The sequence below is a fragment of the Peromyscus maniculatus genome, chromosome 1 (genome assembly GCF_049852395.1).
Source record: "Peromyscus maniculatus bairdii isolate BWxNUB_F1_BW_parent chromosome 1, HU_Pman_BW_mat_3.1, whole genome shotgun sequence".
Classification (NCBI taxonomy): domain Eukaryota; kingdom Metazoa; phylum Chordata; class Mammalia; order Rodentia; family Cricetidae; genus Peromyscus; species Peromyscus maniculatus.
Genome location: NC_134852.1, coordinates 21,232,337 through 21,250,262, shown reverse-complemented (window position 1 = coordinate 21,250,262; position 17,926 = coordinate 21,232,337). Strand labels below are relative to the sequence as shown.

The 17,926-nt window shown below is 41.2% G+C and overlaps 1 protein-coding gene across 6 annotated transcripts in view; it reads left to right on the top strand.

The window, feature by feature from the left end:
• The window catches only part of LOC107399359 (3-beta-hydroxysteroid sulfotransferase-like), a 230,626-nt gene extending 214,761 nt beyond the window's left edge, over positions 1–15,865 (top strand). For 4 of the 6 annotated variants that reach the window (XM_076571528.1, XM_076571527.1, XM_076571530.1 and 1 more), the window contains exons 6-9: positions 8,781–8,875; positions 11,367–11,550; positions 12,738–12,843; positions 15,573–15,863. In XM_076571528.1, the coding sequence (XP_076427643.1) occupies positions 8,781–8,875; positions 11,367–11,550; positions 12,738–12,843; positions 15,573–15,717 (530 nt within the window). In that variant the 3' untranslated portion in view covers positions 15,718–15,863. Of the gene's footprint in view, positions 1–8,780; positions 8,876–11,366; positions 11,551–12,737; positions 12,844–15,572 lie in introns of all 6 variants that reach the window. The other 2 variants (XM_076571532.1, XM_076571533.1) reach the window with 1 other exon arrangement.
• The last annotated feature ends 2,061 nt before the right edge of the window (positions 15,866–17,926 follow it).

Genomic DNA, 17,926 nt, shown 5'->3' with positions numbered 1-17,926 from the left:
AATATGTCTGGTTTTAGATGGGGAGTGAGCCAATTCCACCTCTAAAGCCAGCTTGGTATATTTGGGAATATGGACGTAGCATCTCTTACTACTTCCTGCTGGAGGGGGGCAATGTATCTTATGGGGACGCAAAGAAAATTTTAGGCCTACGGGGTAGTCCTTGAGGCTGTATTGTGGGAGTCACTTGCCTTGAAACCGTTCTGGATGTTAGATTATCTGGGCCATAGTGTCATCGGAGACCTTTTAGGGGGTCTTGGCTGGTCAAACCTGATGTATCTTAATCTAGAATGAATCCATAGCCTCTGGCTTTCTGTGGAAACAAAGGCAGACCCTCTTTTTTAAAGTAACATATCCTTATATCCAAATTTTGAAGTCAAGGTACCTTTAAACTTTACATTTTGGCATAACTGAACAGCTTTTACAATCAAATGTTTTTCTTTGGTTACGAATTTCAAAGACAACATAATCCAGACATTTTTGTGTGATAGTCATCTTTACATGGCTTATTACCTTTACTGTTTTTTTAAACATTTTATTTTTAGATACTATTTGTTTATATAATGATATATTTTTATTTTTTCTTTTAAGTCTACGTACATTTTTACATGTATTATATACTATTTTATCTGAATCAGCCTTATTGTGAACCTATTGCTTTAAACTATAGCCTTCTAAGCCTGAAATGGTGCTGTGGCTGCTGGCTCCTCCCCCTTCAGCTTTTCCACATGGCGGTGGTACGTTTTCTCCAGCTCTGGCAGTCATCAAGTCTCAGAAATAGTAGGTCTATGCTTTTATCAAAGCAGGGTGTAGCCCAGAAACCTCTTTTTTTTTAATACTAGTAAAGACTAAATCTATCACACAGGGTAATGTGCCGCTGGCAGATGCCTCATTCCCGCCATATTGTCTGTCAAACGCACATGCCAGGAACCTGCCAGTGTTCAAACCTGTGTTTTGTAGAGTCTAGCTGCTGATATGAGACATGAAGTAGGAACCTGGTTTTGGCTCTGTTTAGAATTGGTTATTAAATATTCTCAGGTTTAAGGTGGAAACTCAAGCCATTCGGCGCCATTTGTTGCTGGAGGGCTTCTCTCCAGTATCCACCAAGCCCCGCAGTCCAACAATCCACGTATAAAATAATCACTCAGATGCTTATATTACTTATAAACTGTATGGCCATGGCAGGCTTTTTGCTAACTGTTCTTATATCTTAAATTAACCCATTTTTATAAATCTATACCTTGCCACATAACTTGCGGCTCACTGGCTTCTTTACATGTTGCTTGTCCTGGCGGTGGCTGCAGTGTCTCTAATGTGGTGGTATTCTAATTGTACTGAAATGTGATTTTGATTGTATGTTAATAAATAAAGTTGCCTGGGGGTCAGAGCTATTAGAGCCATAGCAAGAGTGTGGCAGTGGTGGCACACGCCTTTAATCCCAGCACTTGGTAGAAGAGCTAGGTAGAACTCTGTGTGTTCAGGGATACAGCCAGCATTGGAGACACATGCCTTTAAGACCTGGGGGAACTGTACATACAGACAGTGAGGAGGCAGTCACGTGTTTGGGTTTACAACCAATGAGAAGGCAGAACAAAAAGACTATTAAAAGATGGACACACAGGAAGTAGCTCTTTTTGGAGAGCTAAGACCACTGCAGAAGGAAGGGTGAGATTTTAGCTCTGAGCTCTGATCTCTTGGCTTTCTCTTTTACATTGGTTCTGTGTTTCTTATTTAATAAGATGGTTGGTTACATCTACACCATTGTGCATGTGTGGATGTCTGAGGACAATTTGTGGGAGTCAGTTCTCTCCTTCAACCATGTGGGTTTCAGGGATAAGGCTCATATCACCAGGCTGTGGTTCAAGCGCCTTTTTTTATTTTATTTTACAACACCATTCAGTTCAACATAATAGCCACAGATTCCCCTGTTCTCCCCCTCTCGCCCCCCTCCCCCTCCCCCCAGCCCACTCCCCATTCCCACCTCCTCCAGATCAAGGTCTCCCCCGAGGACCGGGGGATCGACTTGGTAGACTCAGTCCAGGCAGGTCCATTTCCCGCCTCCCAGACCGAGCCAAGTGTCCATACATAAGTCCCAGGATTCAAACAGCCAACTCATGCAATAAGTCCAGGACCCGGCACCGACACACAGCTGCCTCCCAAACAGCTCAAGCCAAATGACTGTCTCACCCATTCAGGGGGCCTGATCCAGTTGGGGGGCCCTCAGCCTTTGGTTCATAGATCCTGTGTTTCCATTCATTTGATTATTTGTCCCGGTGCTTTATCCAAACTTGGCTTCAACAATTCTCGCTCATATAAACCCTCCTCTTTCTCACTAATTAGACTCCCAGTGCTCCACCAGGGGCCCAGCCGTGGATGTCTGCATCCAGATTCCTCAGTCCCTGGATGGGGTTTATGGCACAACTATCAGGGTGTCTAGCCATCCCAGCACCAGAGTAGGTCAATTCCTGCCGTCTCGCGACCATTGCCAGCAGTCTTTTGTGGGGGTATCTTTGTGGATCTCCATGGACCTCCCTAGCTCTCTGCTTCCTCCACTTCTCACTTTCTCATATGGTTTTCATTTACCATGGTCTCCTATTCCTTGTTCTCCCTCTCTTTTCTTGATCCAGCTAGGATCTCCCACTCTCTTTCCCTCGACCGTCGCCCTTCATTGTTCCCACTCATGACCAGGCTGTTCATGTAGATCTCGTCCATTTCTCCTTGTCTTTTTTTGGGGTCTCGTTTTCTGGGTAGCCTCACTGGTGATGTGAGTAGCAGTCCAGTCATCCTTGTTCCACATCTAGCATCTTCCTATGAGTGAGTACATACCATATTTGTCTTTCTGAGTCTGGGTTACCTCACTCAGGATGATTTTTTTCTAGATCCATCCATTTGCCTGCAAATCGTATGATGACATTGTTTTTCTCTGCTGAGTAGTATTCCATTGTGTATATGTGCCACAATTTATTTATCCATTCTTCAGTTGAAGGGCATCTAGGTTGTTTCCAGGTTTTGGCTATTACAAACAATGCTGATATGAACATAGCTGAGCAAGTGCTCTTGTGGTATGATTGAGCATTTCTTGGGTATATGCCCAGGAGTGGTATAGCTGGATCTTGGGGGAGATTGATTCCCAATTTTCTAAGAAAGCGCTATATTGATTTCCAAAGTGGTTGTACAAGCTTGCATTCCCACCAGCAGTGGAGGAGAGTTCCCCTAGTTCCACATCCTCTCCAGCATAAAGTGTCTTCAGTGTTTTTGATCTTAGCCACTCTGACAGGCGTAAGGTGGTATCTCAGAGTTGTTTTGATTTGCATTTCCCTGATGATTAGGGATGTTGAGCAATTCCTTAAATGTCTTTCAGCCATTTGGGTTTCCTCTGTTGAGAATTCTCTGTTTAATTCTAAAGCCCATTTCTCAATTGGACTGTTGGTCATTTTGATGTCTAATTTCTTGAGTTCCTTATATATTCTGGATATCAGTCCTCTGTCACATGTGGGGTTGGTGAAGATCTTTTGCCATTCTGTAGGATGTCGCTTTGCCTTGTTGACCGTATCCTTTGCTCTACAAAAGCTTCTCAGTTTCAAGAGGTCCCATTCATTGATTGTTTGTCTCAGTGTCTGTGCTACTGGTGTTATATTTAGGAAGTGATCTCCTATGCCAAGGCGTTCAAGACTATTTCCTACTTTCTCTTCTAGCAGGTTCAGAGTAGCTGGATTTATGTTGAGGTCTTTGATCCACTTGGACTTAAGTTTTGTGCACGGTGACAGATATGGATCTATTTGCAGCCTTCTACACGTTGATATCCAGTTATGCCAGCACCATTTGCTGTAGATGCTTTCTTTTTTCCATTGTACACTTTTGGCTTCTTTGTCAAAAATTATATGTCCATAGGTGTGTGGGTTAATGTCAGGGTCTTCAATTCGATTCCATTGGTCCACATGTTGGTTTTTATGCCAATAACCAAGCTGTTTTTATTACTGTAGCTCTATAGTAGAGCTTGAAGTCAGGGAATGTGATGCCTCCAGAAGTTGTTTTATTGTACAGGTTTCCTTTAGCTCTTCTGGGTTTTTTGTTTTTCCATATGAAGTTGAGTATTATTCTTTCCAGGTCTGTGAAGAATTGTGTTGTTATTTTGATGGGGATTGCATTGAATCTGTAAATTGCTTTTGGTAAGATTGCCATTTTTACTATGTTAACCCTGCCTATCCATGAGCATGAGAGATCTTTCCATTTTCTGACATCTTCAATTTCTTTTTTCAGGGACTTAAAGTTCTTGTCATAAGTCCTTCACTTGCTTGGTTAGTGTTACCCCAAGGTATTTTATGTCATTTGTGGCTTCTTTGTCCATTGTATATAGGAGGGCTACTGATTTTTTTGAGTTGATCTTGTATCCTGCTATGTTGCTGAAGGTGTTTATAAGCTTTATCAATTCCTGGTTGGAATCTTTGGGGTCACTCAAGTATACTATCATGGCATCTGCAAATAGGGAAAGTTTGACTTATTCCTTTCCAATTTGTATCCCCTTAATATCCTTATGTTGTCTTATTGCTCTGGCTAGAACTTCAAGTACTATATTGAATAAGTATGGGGAGAGTGAACAGCCTTACCTCCTTCCTGATTTTAGTGGAATTGCTTTGAGTTCCTCTCCATTTAATTTGATGTTGGCTGTTGGCTTGCTATATATTGCCTTTATTATGTTTAGGTATGTTCCCTGTATTCCTGATCGCTCCAAGACTTTTATCATGAAGGGGTGTTGGATTTTGTCAAATGCCTTTTCTGCATCTAGTGAGATGATCATGTGGTTTCTTTCTTTGAGTTTGTTTATATGGTGTATTACATTGATGGACTTTCGTATGTTGAACCACCCTTGCATCCCTGGGATGAAGCCGACTTGATCATGGTGGATAATTGTTCTGATGTGTTCTTGGAGTCTGTTTGCCAGTATTTTATTGATTATTTTTGCATCAATGTTCATGAGGGAGATCGGTCTGTAGTTCTCTTTCTTTGTTGCATCCTTGTTTGGTTTAGGAATCAGGGTAATTGTAGCCTCATAGAAGGAGTTTGGTAATGTTCCTTCTGTTTCTATTATGTGGAACAATTTAGAGAGTATTGGTATTAACTCTTCTTTGAAGATCTGGTAGAATTCTGCGCTGAAACCATCTGGTCCTGGACTTTTTTTGGTTGGGAGAATTTTAATGACTGTTTCTATTTCCTTAGGGGTTATTGGGCTATTTAAATAGTTTATCTGGTCTTGATTTAACTTAGGTATGTGGTACCTATCCAGAAAATCGTCCATTTCTTTTAGGTTTTCTAGTTTTGTGGAGTAGAGGATTTTGAAATATGACCTTATAATTCTCTGGATTTCCTCAATGTCTGTTGTTATGTCCCCCTTTTTGTTTCTGATTTTGTTGATTTGGATTCTCTCTCTCTGTCTTTTGGTTAGTTTGGATAAGGGCTTGTCTATCTTGTTGATTTTCTCAAAGAACCAAATCTTTGTTTCATTAATTTTTTGTATTATTCTCTTAGTTTCTAATTTATTAATTTCACCTCTCACTTTGATAATTTCCTTGCGTCTATTCTTCCTGGGAGACTTGGCTTCTTCTTGTTCTAGAGCTTTCAGATGTGCTCTTAAGTCACTAGTGTGGGATTTCTCCAACTTCTTTATGTGGGCATTCAGTGCTATGAATTTCCCTCTTAACACTGCTTTCATAGTGTCCCATAAGTTTGGGTATGTGGTGTCTTCATTTTCATTGATCTAGGAAGTCTTTAATTTCTTTCTTTATTTCTTCCTTAACCCATTGGTGATTCAGTTGAGCATTATTCAGTTTCCATGAGATTTTAGGTTTTCTGTAGTTTTTGTTGTTGTTGAAATCTAACTTTAAACCGTGGTGGTCTGATAGAACACAGGAGGTTATTCTAATTGTTTTGTATCTGTTGAGATTTGCTTTGTGGCCAAGTATGTGGTTAATTTTAGAGAAAGTACCATGGGGTGCTGAGAAGAAGGTATATTCTTTCTTGTTAGGATGGAATGTTCTGTAGATATCTATTAGGTCCAATTGGGTCATGACATCAGTTAAGTCCTTTATTTCTCTGTTAAGTTTCGATTTGGCAGATCTGTCCAGTGGTGAAAGTGAGGTGTTGAGATCTCCCACTATTAATGTGTGGGGTTTTATATATGGTTTAAGCTTTAGTAATGTTTCTTTTACATATGTGGGTGCCCTTGTGTTTGGGGCATAAATGTTCAGAACTGAAACTTCATCTTGGTTGATCTTTCCTGTGATGAGGATGTAATGTCCTTCTTGATCTCTTTTGATTGATTTTAGTTTGAAGTCTATTTTGTTGGATATCAGGATGGTACCCCTGCTTGTTTCTTAAGACTGTTTGATTGGAAAGTCTTTTCCCAGCCTTTTATTCCTAGGTAGTGTCTGTCTTTGAATTTGAGATGTGTTTCTTGTATGCAATAGAAAGATGGGTCCTGCTTTTGTATCCATTCTGTAAGCCTATGTCTTTTTATAGGTGAATTAAGTCAGTGATATTAAGGGATATTAATGACCAGTGATTCTTCATCCCTGTTATTTTTGGTGGTAGTGTGTGTACTTCTCTTCTTTGGGGTTTACTGTTGTGGCTTTATCTATTGCCTGTGTTTTCGAGTGTGTATCTGACTTCCCTCGGTTGGAATTTTCCTTCTAGTGCTTTCTGTAGGGCTGGGTTTGTGGATAGGTATTGTTTAAATCTGGCTTTGTCTTCGAATGTCTTGCTCCTTCCGTCTATGATGATTGAAAGTTTTGCTGGGTATATTAGTCTGGGCTGACATCCATGGTCTCTTAGTGTCTGCATTACATGTGTACAGGTCCTTCTGGCTTTCAAAGTCTCCATTGAGAAATTGGGTGTTATTCTGATGGGTTTGCCTTTATAGGTTACTTGGCCTTTTTCCTTGGCTGCTCTTAATATTCTTTCTTTATTCTGTACATTTAGTTGTTTAATTATTATGTGTCAGGGGACTTTTTTGGGGGGTCTAGTCTGTTTGGTGTTCTATAGGCTTCATGTATCTTCATAGGCATTTCCTTCTTTAGGTTGGGAAAGTTTTCTTCTATAATTTTGTTGAATATATTTTCTGTGCCTTTGAGTTGGTATTCTTCACCTTCTTCTATCCCTATAATTCGTAGGTTTGGTCTTTTCATGGTGTCCCAGATTTCTTGGACATTTTGGTTCATGACTTTGTTGGCTTTAGTGTTTCCTTCAACTGATGAAACTATTTCTTCTACTGTATCTTCAATGCCAGAAATCCTCTCTTCCATCTCTTGCATTCTGTTGGTTATACTTGCATCTGAAGTTCCCCATCTTTTACTCAGGTTTTCTATTTCCAGCATTCCCTCTGTTTGTGTCTTCTTTATTTTTTCAATTTCCCTTTTCAGTTCTTGGACAGTTTCCTTTGTTTGTTTCATTACTTTTCATGATTTTCTTTCAGTGCTTTATTGTTTTCTTGCAGGACTTTATTGCTTTCTTCCAGGACATTGTTTTCTTGGAGGGCTTTATTGTTTTCTTCTAATTTGATTGCCCTTTCCTCTAGTTGTTTACAGCGTTCTTCAAATTATCTTGTCTTTTCCTCTACACAAGCCTCTACCTTCTTCATGAAGTTACTCATAAGGCTACTTTACTCTGCTTCTTCCAATTTTTGATATTCAGGTCTAGATGTTGGAGTGGGGCTAGGTTCTGGTGATGCTGTATTGCTCTTCATTTTGTTGTATGTACTTCTGCCTTGACGTCTGCCCATCTCCTTGTGGTTCCTTCTTGGTCTTATCAGTGTACTTGTTTCAGAAAGAGCTGACAGATTCAGGAAGTCTCTCTCACTTGTCCAAAAGGGAGTTCTCTTGTCCAACTCTGGTCCAAAAGGGAAGTCTGGGACAGGATGGGAGCTGGGGGCCGGTCTCTAAGTCTCAGAAAGTGGCTGGGGTCTCGGGAAGATGGGTGTGGGGGCAGGGCATGGAGATTGCAGAGGCTGCGGGGGGGGGGTTGGAAAAGGTGATCCCTCCCGGTGGGGCTAGAAGGGGACCCGCCCGGTGGCCAGAGCCTGTGGCCAAGTTGGGCAGGTCTTCCTGGAGTGGCTGGTGCCCAGGGATGGGGTCCGGGTTGGACCCGGATACTCACCTCTGGTCCAGACGGGAAGTCGGGGGCAGGATGCGGTTCAAGGGCCTTTATCCACTAAGTCATTTCATTTGTTCTTGGTATTTTACTCACAATGAAGTATTATTTAATAAATCTATGATTGCTTCATAAAATAGTTCTTGCATGTATTTGAATTTTATCCTGCTTTTTTTTATATATACTTTTCTAGTTAGAGGTTCAAAGAGGCAGGGCTGGAGATGTGGTTCAGTGGTTATGTACTCTTTCTGCTTTTTCAGAGGACCCAGATTCAGTTCTGCACCCATATGATGGCCTAAAACCATCGGTAATTCTGCTTCCAAGAGATACTATGCCCTCTTCTGGTCTCTGCGAACACTGCACCCATGTGATACACATACATACATATCAGCAAACATTCATACACATTAAATAAGTTTTAAAACTCCTTTTAAATATGTAGGTAGTAAGCATGCATAATTTTTCCCCTAAAAAAGTGAGCTTTCTCAATGTCATAATTGTGTTATAGACCTCTAGAGGTAGAAACATGACATCCCTTACCTTCCTCAAAGTAAATGCCATCCTCCAATCAGGAATAAGAACAAATATTCATGAAGTGCAAAGTTCAGTAATAATTTCCTTTTCCTCCCCTATCTCTGTAGTGGTATTTGGATCCTGGTTTGATCACACACTTGGATGGTTAACCAGGAGAGACACAGAGAACTTTCTACTAATGTCCTATGAGGAGCTACAGAGGGTAATTCTCTTTTACTGTGTTTCCTACATTGCCCATATCTGCCTTTGTTCCTTTCCTTTGTATTTCTCTAGGGGTAAACAATCGAGTAAGTGAGTGGGAGACTGTCATAGTTAGCATCGTTGTCAACTTGACACACCTGTGAGAGGAGCTATCCATGGAGAAAATGCCTCTACTAGATGTCTGTGGGGGGATTTTCTCAATTAATGATTAATATAGGGGAGCCTCATCACTCTGGGTGCCATATCCATAGGCGAGTGGGCTTGGGATGTATAAGAAAGATAGCTGAGTAAGCCAGAGGGAGCAAGTCAGTGAGCAGCAATCCTCTGTGGGCTCTGTTTCAGTTCCTGCCCAAGTTCCTGCCTGGCTTCCCTCCATGATGCTCAAAACCCAGAAGCTGGATAAGCCCCTCCTCCCCCAGGTTGTTATTGGTCAGTATTTTATCATGGTAACAAAAAATCAAACCCAAACAGGGAAGGTGTGTAAAACCCAGCGTTTTATTGCCTGCATAACCTCAGCACGTTCTAACTCATCCTGTGACTCACTGTTCTCCTGAAACTGCAAAAACAGTAGTATTCAACTAACACAATAAAAGTGACAACTATCTAGAATAGTGAATGTCATGCTACACGTGTGGTTGATTAATCTTACTCATGTCTTATTAAAGACACATGCTTCGTCTAAACGTTCCTTCAATTTCAGAGTAAGAATCTGATGGCTTTTGTTCAGAACGCTAGCCTGGCAATGCTCTGCGTTCAAGCTCAACAACATTAGTACACAGAAGTTGTCACAGTGGCTTCCACCTCGACAACCTGACCACATCAACACATTTGATGCAGGCACCTCAATAGCTTCATATTGGGGCCCAGGGACAATCAGATGGAGTATCGAACATAAAACTTAGGCAAGGACCTTTCATATAGACTTTCAGAGAATGTTCCAGGCTCAAGTCCTAAGTCAGAACTCAGAACTGGCCAACAGGAATCTCACCATAGTAAACTATGTATTATATACAGCAATCCCAATACTCCAAAGAGTAGTGGTTTTTCATACAACTCTTTCTCTCTTTCAAATGCCCTTCTATTGGCTGATTTAATCCAGTGAACATTGAAATTCCCGTTTCTTTCTGTGGTATACACTATTTTTGTAGAAAATGCCTCTTCATTTTCTGCCTCCACTTTCCAATCCAATTTACATCCAGTTGGATTCATGAGTCTTGTTTTTTCCAACAAAATTTGCCAATGAAAAGTTGGTAACCAAGAGTAATGATGAGTGTAATGGGGGAGAAGCAGAAAAAATATTTCATGTATTTTATATGAAAGCTAGATTAGCCTTGTGGGGGGCACACAGGGAGAAGCAGGAGATGGACTGTTCAGGCGAGGGAAATGGTAAGTAGGAGGGGTAAGGTAGTCAGCAAAGCATGATGGGTGATGAGGTGAACATGAGTTCAGTACAATGATACACATTTATAAAAAGTGACATAATGAAATCCTACATTTTATACACTTAAAATTGATTTGTTTTTCATAAGGAAAAGTCAGGGGCTTGAGGTTGGCTTACCTGTTCAGAGCATTTGCTGCTCTTCCAGAGGACCTGAGTTTGGGGCCCAAACCCATGCCAGTTAGCTAATAACTGCCTGTAACAATAGCTCCATGGGAATCTGATACTCTCTTCTGGCCTCCATAAACATCTACAAACACACACACACAGACACACACACAGAGACACACACACATGCACAGACACACACACAGACATACACATACACACATACACACATGCACAGACACACCCACACAGATATACACCTACACACACATACACACATGCACAGACACACCCACAGACACACACACACACACACACACACACACACACACACACTTTTTTTTCTGAGCTGATGGCTGGCAGGCAGACTTGACAAAGGAATGGGTTTTCTTTTCATGACTCCTTTATCCCTTCACAATGTAAGACAGAGTATGAAAATTGGTGAAATTGGGGCTGGAACGATGGCTGAGTGGCTAAGAGTACATGCTGCCTTTACAGAGGACCTGGGTTCGATCCTCAGTACCCACATGGTGTCTCCCAGCCACCTCTAATTCCAACTCAGAGGGATCCATTGTCTTTTTCCAGCCTCAGTGCTCACTATATGCACATGCTTCATATATATTTATATTATACATTATAAATTTATACATATCATATATTATTATAAACTTATATTTTCATATTATACTGTATAAAATTATATAGTGTATACATCATATACAACTCATAAACACAATATAAAATATATTATGTACTTATAAATATATATAACATAGTTATGTATATCAGTATATATTTTATATGAATATGTATGTAATGTAGGATGTTAGAAACAAAATTTTAGGTCACATTATAAGGAAGTATTCACCTTCTTGAGAACTCAAGGGCTATGTCACCATAAGTGATTGTATCTACTCTCTCCTGATAACTCCTTTTCCACCCACAGGACCTCAAAGGCAGCATGCAAAAAGTGTGTCAATTTCTGGGCAAATATCTGACTCCAGAACAGCTTGATTCTGCTGCCCGAAACTTGTCCTTTTCAGTCATGAAAGAGAATAGCATGTCCAACAGCCTAATGCTAAGAAATCCCAAAGATGGCACCATCTCCAATATACCATTGTTGAGAAAGGGTAAGAAAAGATAGAGTGTCAAGGTTGTGTTGTAGAAATGGGTAGGTTTTTGATGTTTGCCTGAAGCATGAGGCATGAAAACAGACGTGCTTGGAAGCTAGTGTCATATTCCATCATATTCTTCAGAAGAGTCACTGGCAACAGATCCGTTACTGAGAATCCTTAGAACCACGGTTAAGCAGAGAAGGAGTGAGAGGTGCCTGTGCCCTTCTGGCTCTGCCTGTGTGATGGACAAGTCCTGTCTATACACTTAGACCAGTCAGTCTCAGTGACATGGTCCACGTCTGTAAGAAACCAGAGGTGTAGTCACAGGAACAGCTCTTTCCAATTCAGAGGGTTTACAACAGATAACCCATGCAAACATCCATGTGTCTACATGACAGATACAACGCCATTCGTCAGTAACAGAGTTTACTGACACATGCAGCAACTTAGATGGATTCCAGTGGCCTTATGCTGAGCGACAAGAGTCAACAACAAATCTACACACAATATATTTATGTAACATTCATAAAATAGAAAATAATTGTAGAGGCAGAGAATATGTTGCTGATGTTCAGGGAACCAGGGTGGTAGGACTTGATGATTCATATGTGACTAAAAAAGTAGTAGTATTGGGAGATGTTTGTGACACTGGACTATTTATGTATTTCAGTGGAAATGGATTACAAAACAATTCCACACGGAGAAAAGTGATGTAGAACACATCCATTTCCCTAGTGGAGATTTTTCTGATCACAGCATTGTGTAACTTAACCATATTCCCTTGACGATAATACAAACTTTGTTGTAAAAAAAGTTGAAGGACACAAACTTTCAGTGTCCATTTTGTACCCTGTATCTCTGTCACATAGTTGTTATTTTTTTCCACATGGAGGGCAGGACTGAGGTGCAGGTATGAAAACTCCCTCAGTTTTTCCTTCACAGTTTCAAGACTAGGATTTTTCCATCTGACATTTCGGACGCTCACAGGTACTAACCTCAAATCATTGCAAGCCCTTTCCCTTTTGTGCTAACGTAGTTTTGACAGTTGGCAGTTGGTCTGAAGCAGAAAACTGTAGGATGACTCATTTTGGTCTTGAGAGAAAATACTAACTGGATAGTTGAGGTGGGAGTGTGACAGGCTTGGCTGTGCAAGTGGGATTTGGACTCATTCCTGGTGTTTTCCTTCTGTGTTTGATTGACAGGCATCTGTGGGGACTGGAAGAATTTCTTCACTGTGACTCAAAGTGAAGCCTTTGACAGAGTCTATCAGGAGAAGATGTCGAGGCTGGATCCTGGTCTCTTCCCCTGGTCAGCACGATATTGATCAATGCCCCCACCCATCTACCCCTTCGCCACTCTGCACACCCTCATCCAGGATAGGGTTTCTTATTGTAGTCCTGGCTGTGCTGGACCTAGCTCTGTAGACAGGCTGGCCTCGAACTCAGAGATCTGCCTGCCTCTGCTTCCTGAGTGCTGGGATTAAAGGTATGCACCACCAATGCCTGGTTGTCTGGTTAAAGGACTCTAAACATTTTAAGGACTCTGAGTGTTACTTACAAAACTTAAAAAAAAAATCTATCTGTGCATTTTTTTTTGTCATCTGGATGCAAGTTAGTCATGTGGGACCAGGAAATCTGATGGAGAAAATGCCTCCATCAGTTGGTCTGTACAAGGGCCCAGCCCACTCAAGGTGGTGCCATCCTTGGGGAAGTGGCTCTGAGTTGTATGGAAAAAAAAATCTGAGCAAGTCACAGGGAGCAAGCCAATAAACATCATTGTCCCACCGTCTCTACTTAGTTCCTGCCTCAGTTTCCCATGATAATGGACCTGTAAGCCAAGTAAACCCTTCCCTCCCCATGTTGCTTTTGGTCAGTGCTTTATCACAGGAATGGAATGAAGATTGGAATACTATCCTTTTGAGTTGCCAGGTGGTTCATATCACAAAACTCAGAGCAAAATAGTTTTTCAAAAACTTGAGTCTAGAGCAGACATATCTGTACCTGGTTTCCAAAACTGAATTACACGTAAGGTATTCATAATAAAATGTCAATTTATTGTCGCTTTCAAACAACTGTGGTGACGAATTTTTTGGTATTGAAGGGGGTCAGCAGAGAGAAGTGTATGCCTGCCTGAGCTTTAAATCTCTAGTTATAAGGAACAAAGGCTCAACACTTTGCTAGTCAGAACTCAAAACAGGTCAGGCTAGAGTGGCAGCTCAGCAGTTGAGAGCACCATGGCTCTTGCAGAAGAAGGGAGTTTGCCCACATCCACACCAGACCCTCACAGCTGCCTTTAAATCCAGATCCAGGGGATCTAGTGCCCTCTCGTGGCCCCACAGGCAACTTCACTCATGTGCACATGCAAATAATTTAAAATTAAAGAGTAGGAATCTCATTAGGTTAAGGAAAAAAAATCTACATTGCATTAAGCGTACCAGAGTCAAACTGAAGCTGAATTATTAGGGTGGAAAAACCCAGTTGTTTCTATTAGGAAAGCTCAACTGAATTAGTAAGAATACTTTTTCTAGTTTTTGAAAAAATAATTTACGGACTCGAGAGATGGCTCAGAGATGAAGAGTGCTCATTGCTCTTTCAGAGGACCCAGTCCATTCCTACCGCCCACATGGCAGCCCATAACCACATGTAACTACAGCTCCAGGGGATCTGATGGCCTCTTGACCTCCAAGGGCTTCTGTGCAGACATGGTACACACACACCTGGTACACACACATCCATATAATAAATATTTTCTTAAAAGAAAAATAATCTAACTATTCAGTGGTTCTCAACTTTTCTAATGCCTCAACTCTTTAATACAGTTCATGTTGTGTTAACCCCCGCCCAACAATAAAATTATTTCATTGCTACTTCATAACCACAATTTCATTACTGTTATGAATCATAATGTAAATATCTGATAAGCAGGATACATGATATGCAATCCCCTTTGACGTTACAATCCACAAGTTGAGAAACACTGGTTTAGATGATTAAAATTTAAAATATTGTTTAAATAGGACTGAGTTCTTTATGGTAATTTACTGCCAACATAATAGTGACTAACAGTTAACATGTAAAATCTTAAGTCTTAGAGGTTTATTATTTGTGTGTATATATGTGAATCTGTGTGCTTGCATGTAGGTGTCTGTGGAAGCCTGGTGATGTGCAAAGCACATCAGATACCCTAGAGCTGGAGTTACAGGCAGTTTTGAGCCACACAATGTATGTGCTTGGGTTTGAAATCTGACCCTCTGAGGAGCGGGGAGCACTTTAAACCACTGTGTTATCTTTCCAGCCCCTCTTTGAAGGAATAAAGGGTGAACCTTAGGCCTGATCCCTGGAACTTGGAAAAAGAATTTTTGAGATCACTTTTCCAAAAGTATGGATTCCTGATTTTAACTTTGGGGATTCTAGATATGATCTTTGTGCTTCCCATTTTCTGCATTGTGACATTGGTGTCTTTTAGGATCACGGCATGAACTACAGTTCAGGTGGATGTTCACTGCACTGAGAACAACACCAGTGTAGACATGTTACCAACATGACTCCCAACCAGAACTGTAAGAGAATCGGGGTCTCTTTATGTTCAAACCCCAACACTCTAAGACAGCCATTAAGGATTCATTCATGTTTTCAAACATGCTTAGAGTTTATTAAATGTATTTGTTATCTAAATATTGTAAAGTGGTGAGGGGAAGTATAAAGATGGATGGGGGCAGGACACTGTGAAAGAACAACCATGGAATCAGCTACCAGTACCAGGTGTGCAACTTGGGACAGGGTACACAGGAGGAATATGACGAAGGAAAAGCCATTGTTTCAAGATCAGTTCTTGCTGTTCCATACCAGACGGACACCCCTCTTCTCACTTTTCTCTTTGACCCAGGGACAATGTAAGATATCCAGTTTTTCCTTCATTTCCACAGCTTGCAGTAGCATCTGTGACTCCTCAGTCAATGTAGATTTGTCCAGTCTGGAGTGAAAAAGAAAGTGCTGTTTATTTTCATTACATTTACTAATTTGTATGTGTTTATACAGGCACATGCTACAGTGCACATGGAAGATCAGAGGTCAATTCATGGGAGTCCATCCTCCCCCTTCTACTATGTGGGTCCCGGGTTGTCAGGCTGGACAGCAAGTGCCTTCATCCACTGAGCCATATCAGCATCTCAAGTTTTGTTGACAATCACGTGCCTCTCTTTACCTGTATGCTGACCTCCCTGTCACCCTTCCCTAGGAATGAAAGAGGAATGTACCAAGTGTCAAGAGAAGGCATGATTCTCTCCCAGAGAGTAGGGACCCTATCATATATATAGATATGTAATATAGATGTCTATATAAAAAATCTATCAAGATGTTAAGATTAAAGTTAAACACTGAAGTAAAAATGACTGTTTTATTCATTGTTTAATTGCCTAGCCATGATGTTTATTATTCCTTATTCATACATTATAACTTGATACCGTGTTGGCTTTTCTCAAACTTGTGAATACTAATATAATGTCATTGTCACCAATCTCATAATCTTAAGCCTCTCCCTTTTGTGTCCCTACTCACTTCTATGAGATACTTAAAGCTTATCCTGCATCTTAGCTCACCCATGAACATATCTGATGCTCATCTGTTCTCACTGCCTGTTCCACCCATGCCATTATCACTAAGCTTACCTAAAAAATAAAAATTACCAAACACTCATTATCTTTACACTTATATTTAAAAATCTATTGGTTTATTCTTTGATAATTTCATATATATATATATATATAGAATGTATTTTGATCATATCCTTTCCCCATTCTCCTCCACATTCCTTTCCAAACTTCAAGTCCTTTTCTTCTCCAATAGCTCACTGAGTCTAAGTTGTGATGCCCACAAGTGTGTGTATGTAGGTGCATGCTCTGGAGAATATGCAACCTACAGGGCCCACATCCCTGAAGAAAACTGACCCTCCTTCCCCTTGAAGCCACAAATGTCTCTAGCTGCTCAGCTGGGGTGGGGTCATGAGCCCCTCCTCTGTCTGTGATGGAGGGTTGACCGGCTTGAGCTTGTGCAGCTCTTGTGCAGACAGCCGCTGCTCCTGTCAGTTCATGAGTGTACCTGCCTTCTCAAGTCTAGAAGAGGTTGGTGTGCAGCAGTATTGGTGAAATTATTAAGGCCACTCCACGTAGTTAAAAGGAAGATTTATCTAGTGGGTGAATTACAAATGAAGGAATAGGTAGATTGCGGGGGTCTGGGGAAAGTGTATCACAGTCCAGTGGTGTTCTCTGGAGCTCTGCTCAGTCAACCTCTACCGTCTAGCATCCAGGAACAAAAAGAGCACTCGCCAATCCAGGTATCAGGTCTCCTGATGCCTCCCTTGGCCCCGCCTCATAGGCATGACAGTTGCCAGAGTCTCAATGGGGGTTGGAACTTCCAGATCCAAGCTGGAATGGCTACCCACTACACAGCAGTCCTGCCAAACTCTTACCATGTTTCTACCACTTCTTCCTCAGTGTTCCCTGGACCTTGGAAGTAAGGGACCACGCCTCCCTTTAAAAAATAATGTCTTAAGCAGTCAACACACTACATGGTTAATTTTTTTCTTGAAAATTTTCCCTTAGATTTTGGGCATTAGTTCCCCTTGAATTTCACAAATTGAGATCAGAACACAGGTCTCTCTGATAGGGTACAGCTGGCTGCCTCAATTTTCTCCACCTTCTCTGCCTGCTTTTTTTTTTTTTGCCTGATGTCCATAACCATAAGTCATGTCACATTTAACTATAAAGAGTTAATACAATCTGGTTATACTTTGCTTTACATCTAGTATCCACTTATGAGTGAGTACATACCATGTTTGTCTTTCTGAGTCTAGGTTACCTCACTCAGAATCGTATTTTCTAGTTCCATCCATTTGCTTGTAAACCTCATGTTGTCATTGTTTTCTCTGCTGAGTAGTACTCCATTGTGTTTATGTACCACATTTTATTTAACCATTCTTCAGTTGAAGGGCATCTAGGTTGTTTACAGCTTCTGGCAAACTGGGTGTGGGGAGGTAATGGAGGGCAAGGGTTGGGGGAGTGTGTGAGGTCCCAGCTGGATCAGGAACAGAGTGGGAGAATAGGGAAAGAGGTACCAAGATAAATGAAGACCCCAGGGGAATAGGAAAAAGCAGAGTGCTAGAGAGGCCCCCAGAAATCCACAGAGATACTTCCACTATAGACTATTGGCAATGGTCGAGAGAGTGCCTGAGCTGACCTACTCTGGTAATCAGATGGCCGAACACCCTAACTGTCATGATAGAACTCTCATCCAGTAACTGATGAAAGCAGATGTAGAGATTCACAGCCAAGCCCCAGGTAGAGCTCCAGGAGTCCCATTAGCATGAGAGAGCAGGGATTATATGAGCAAGAGAT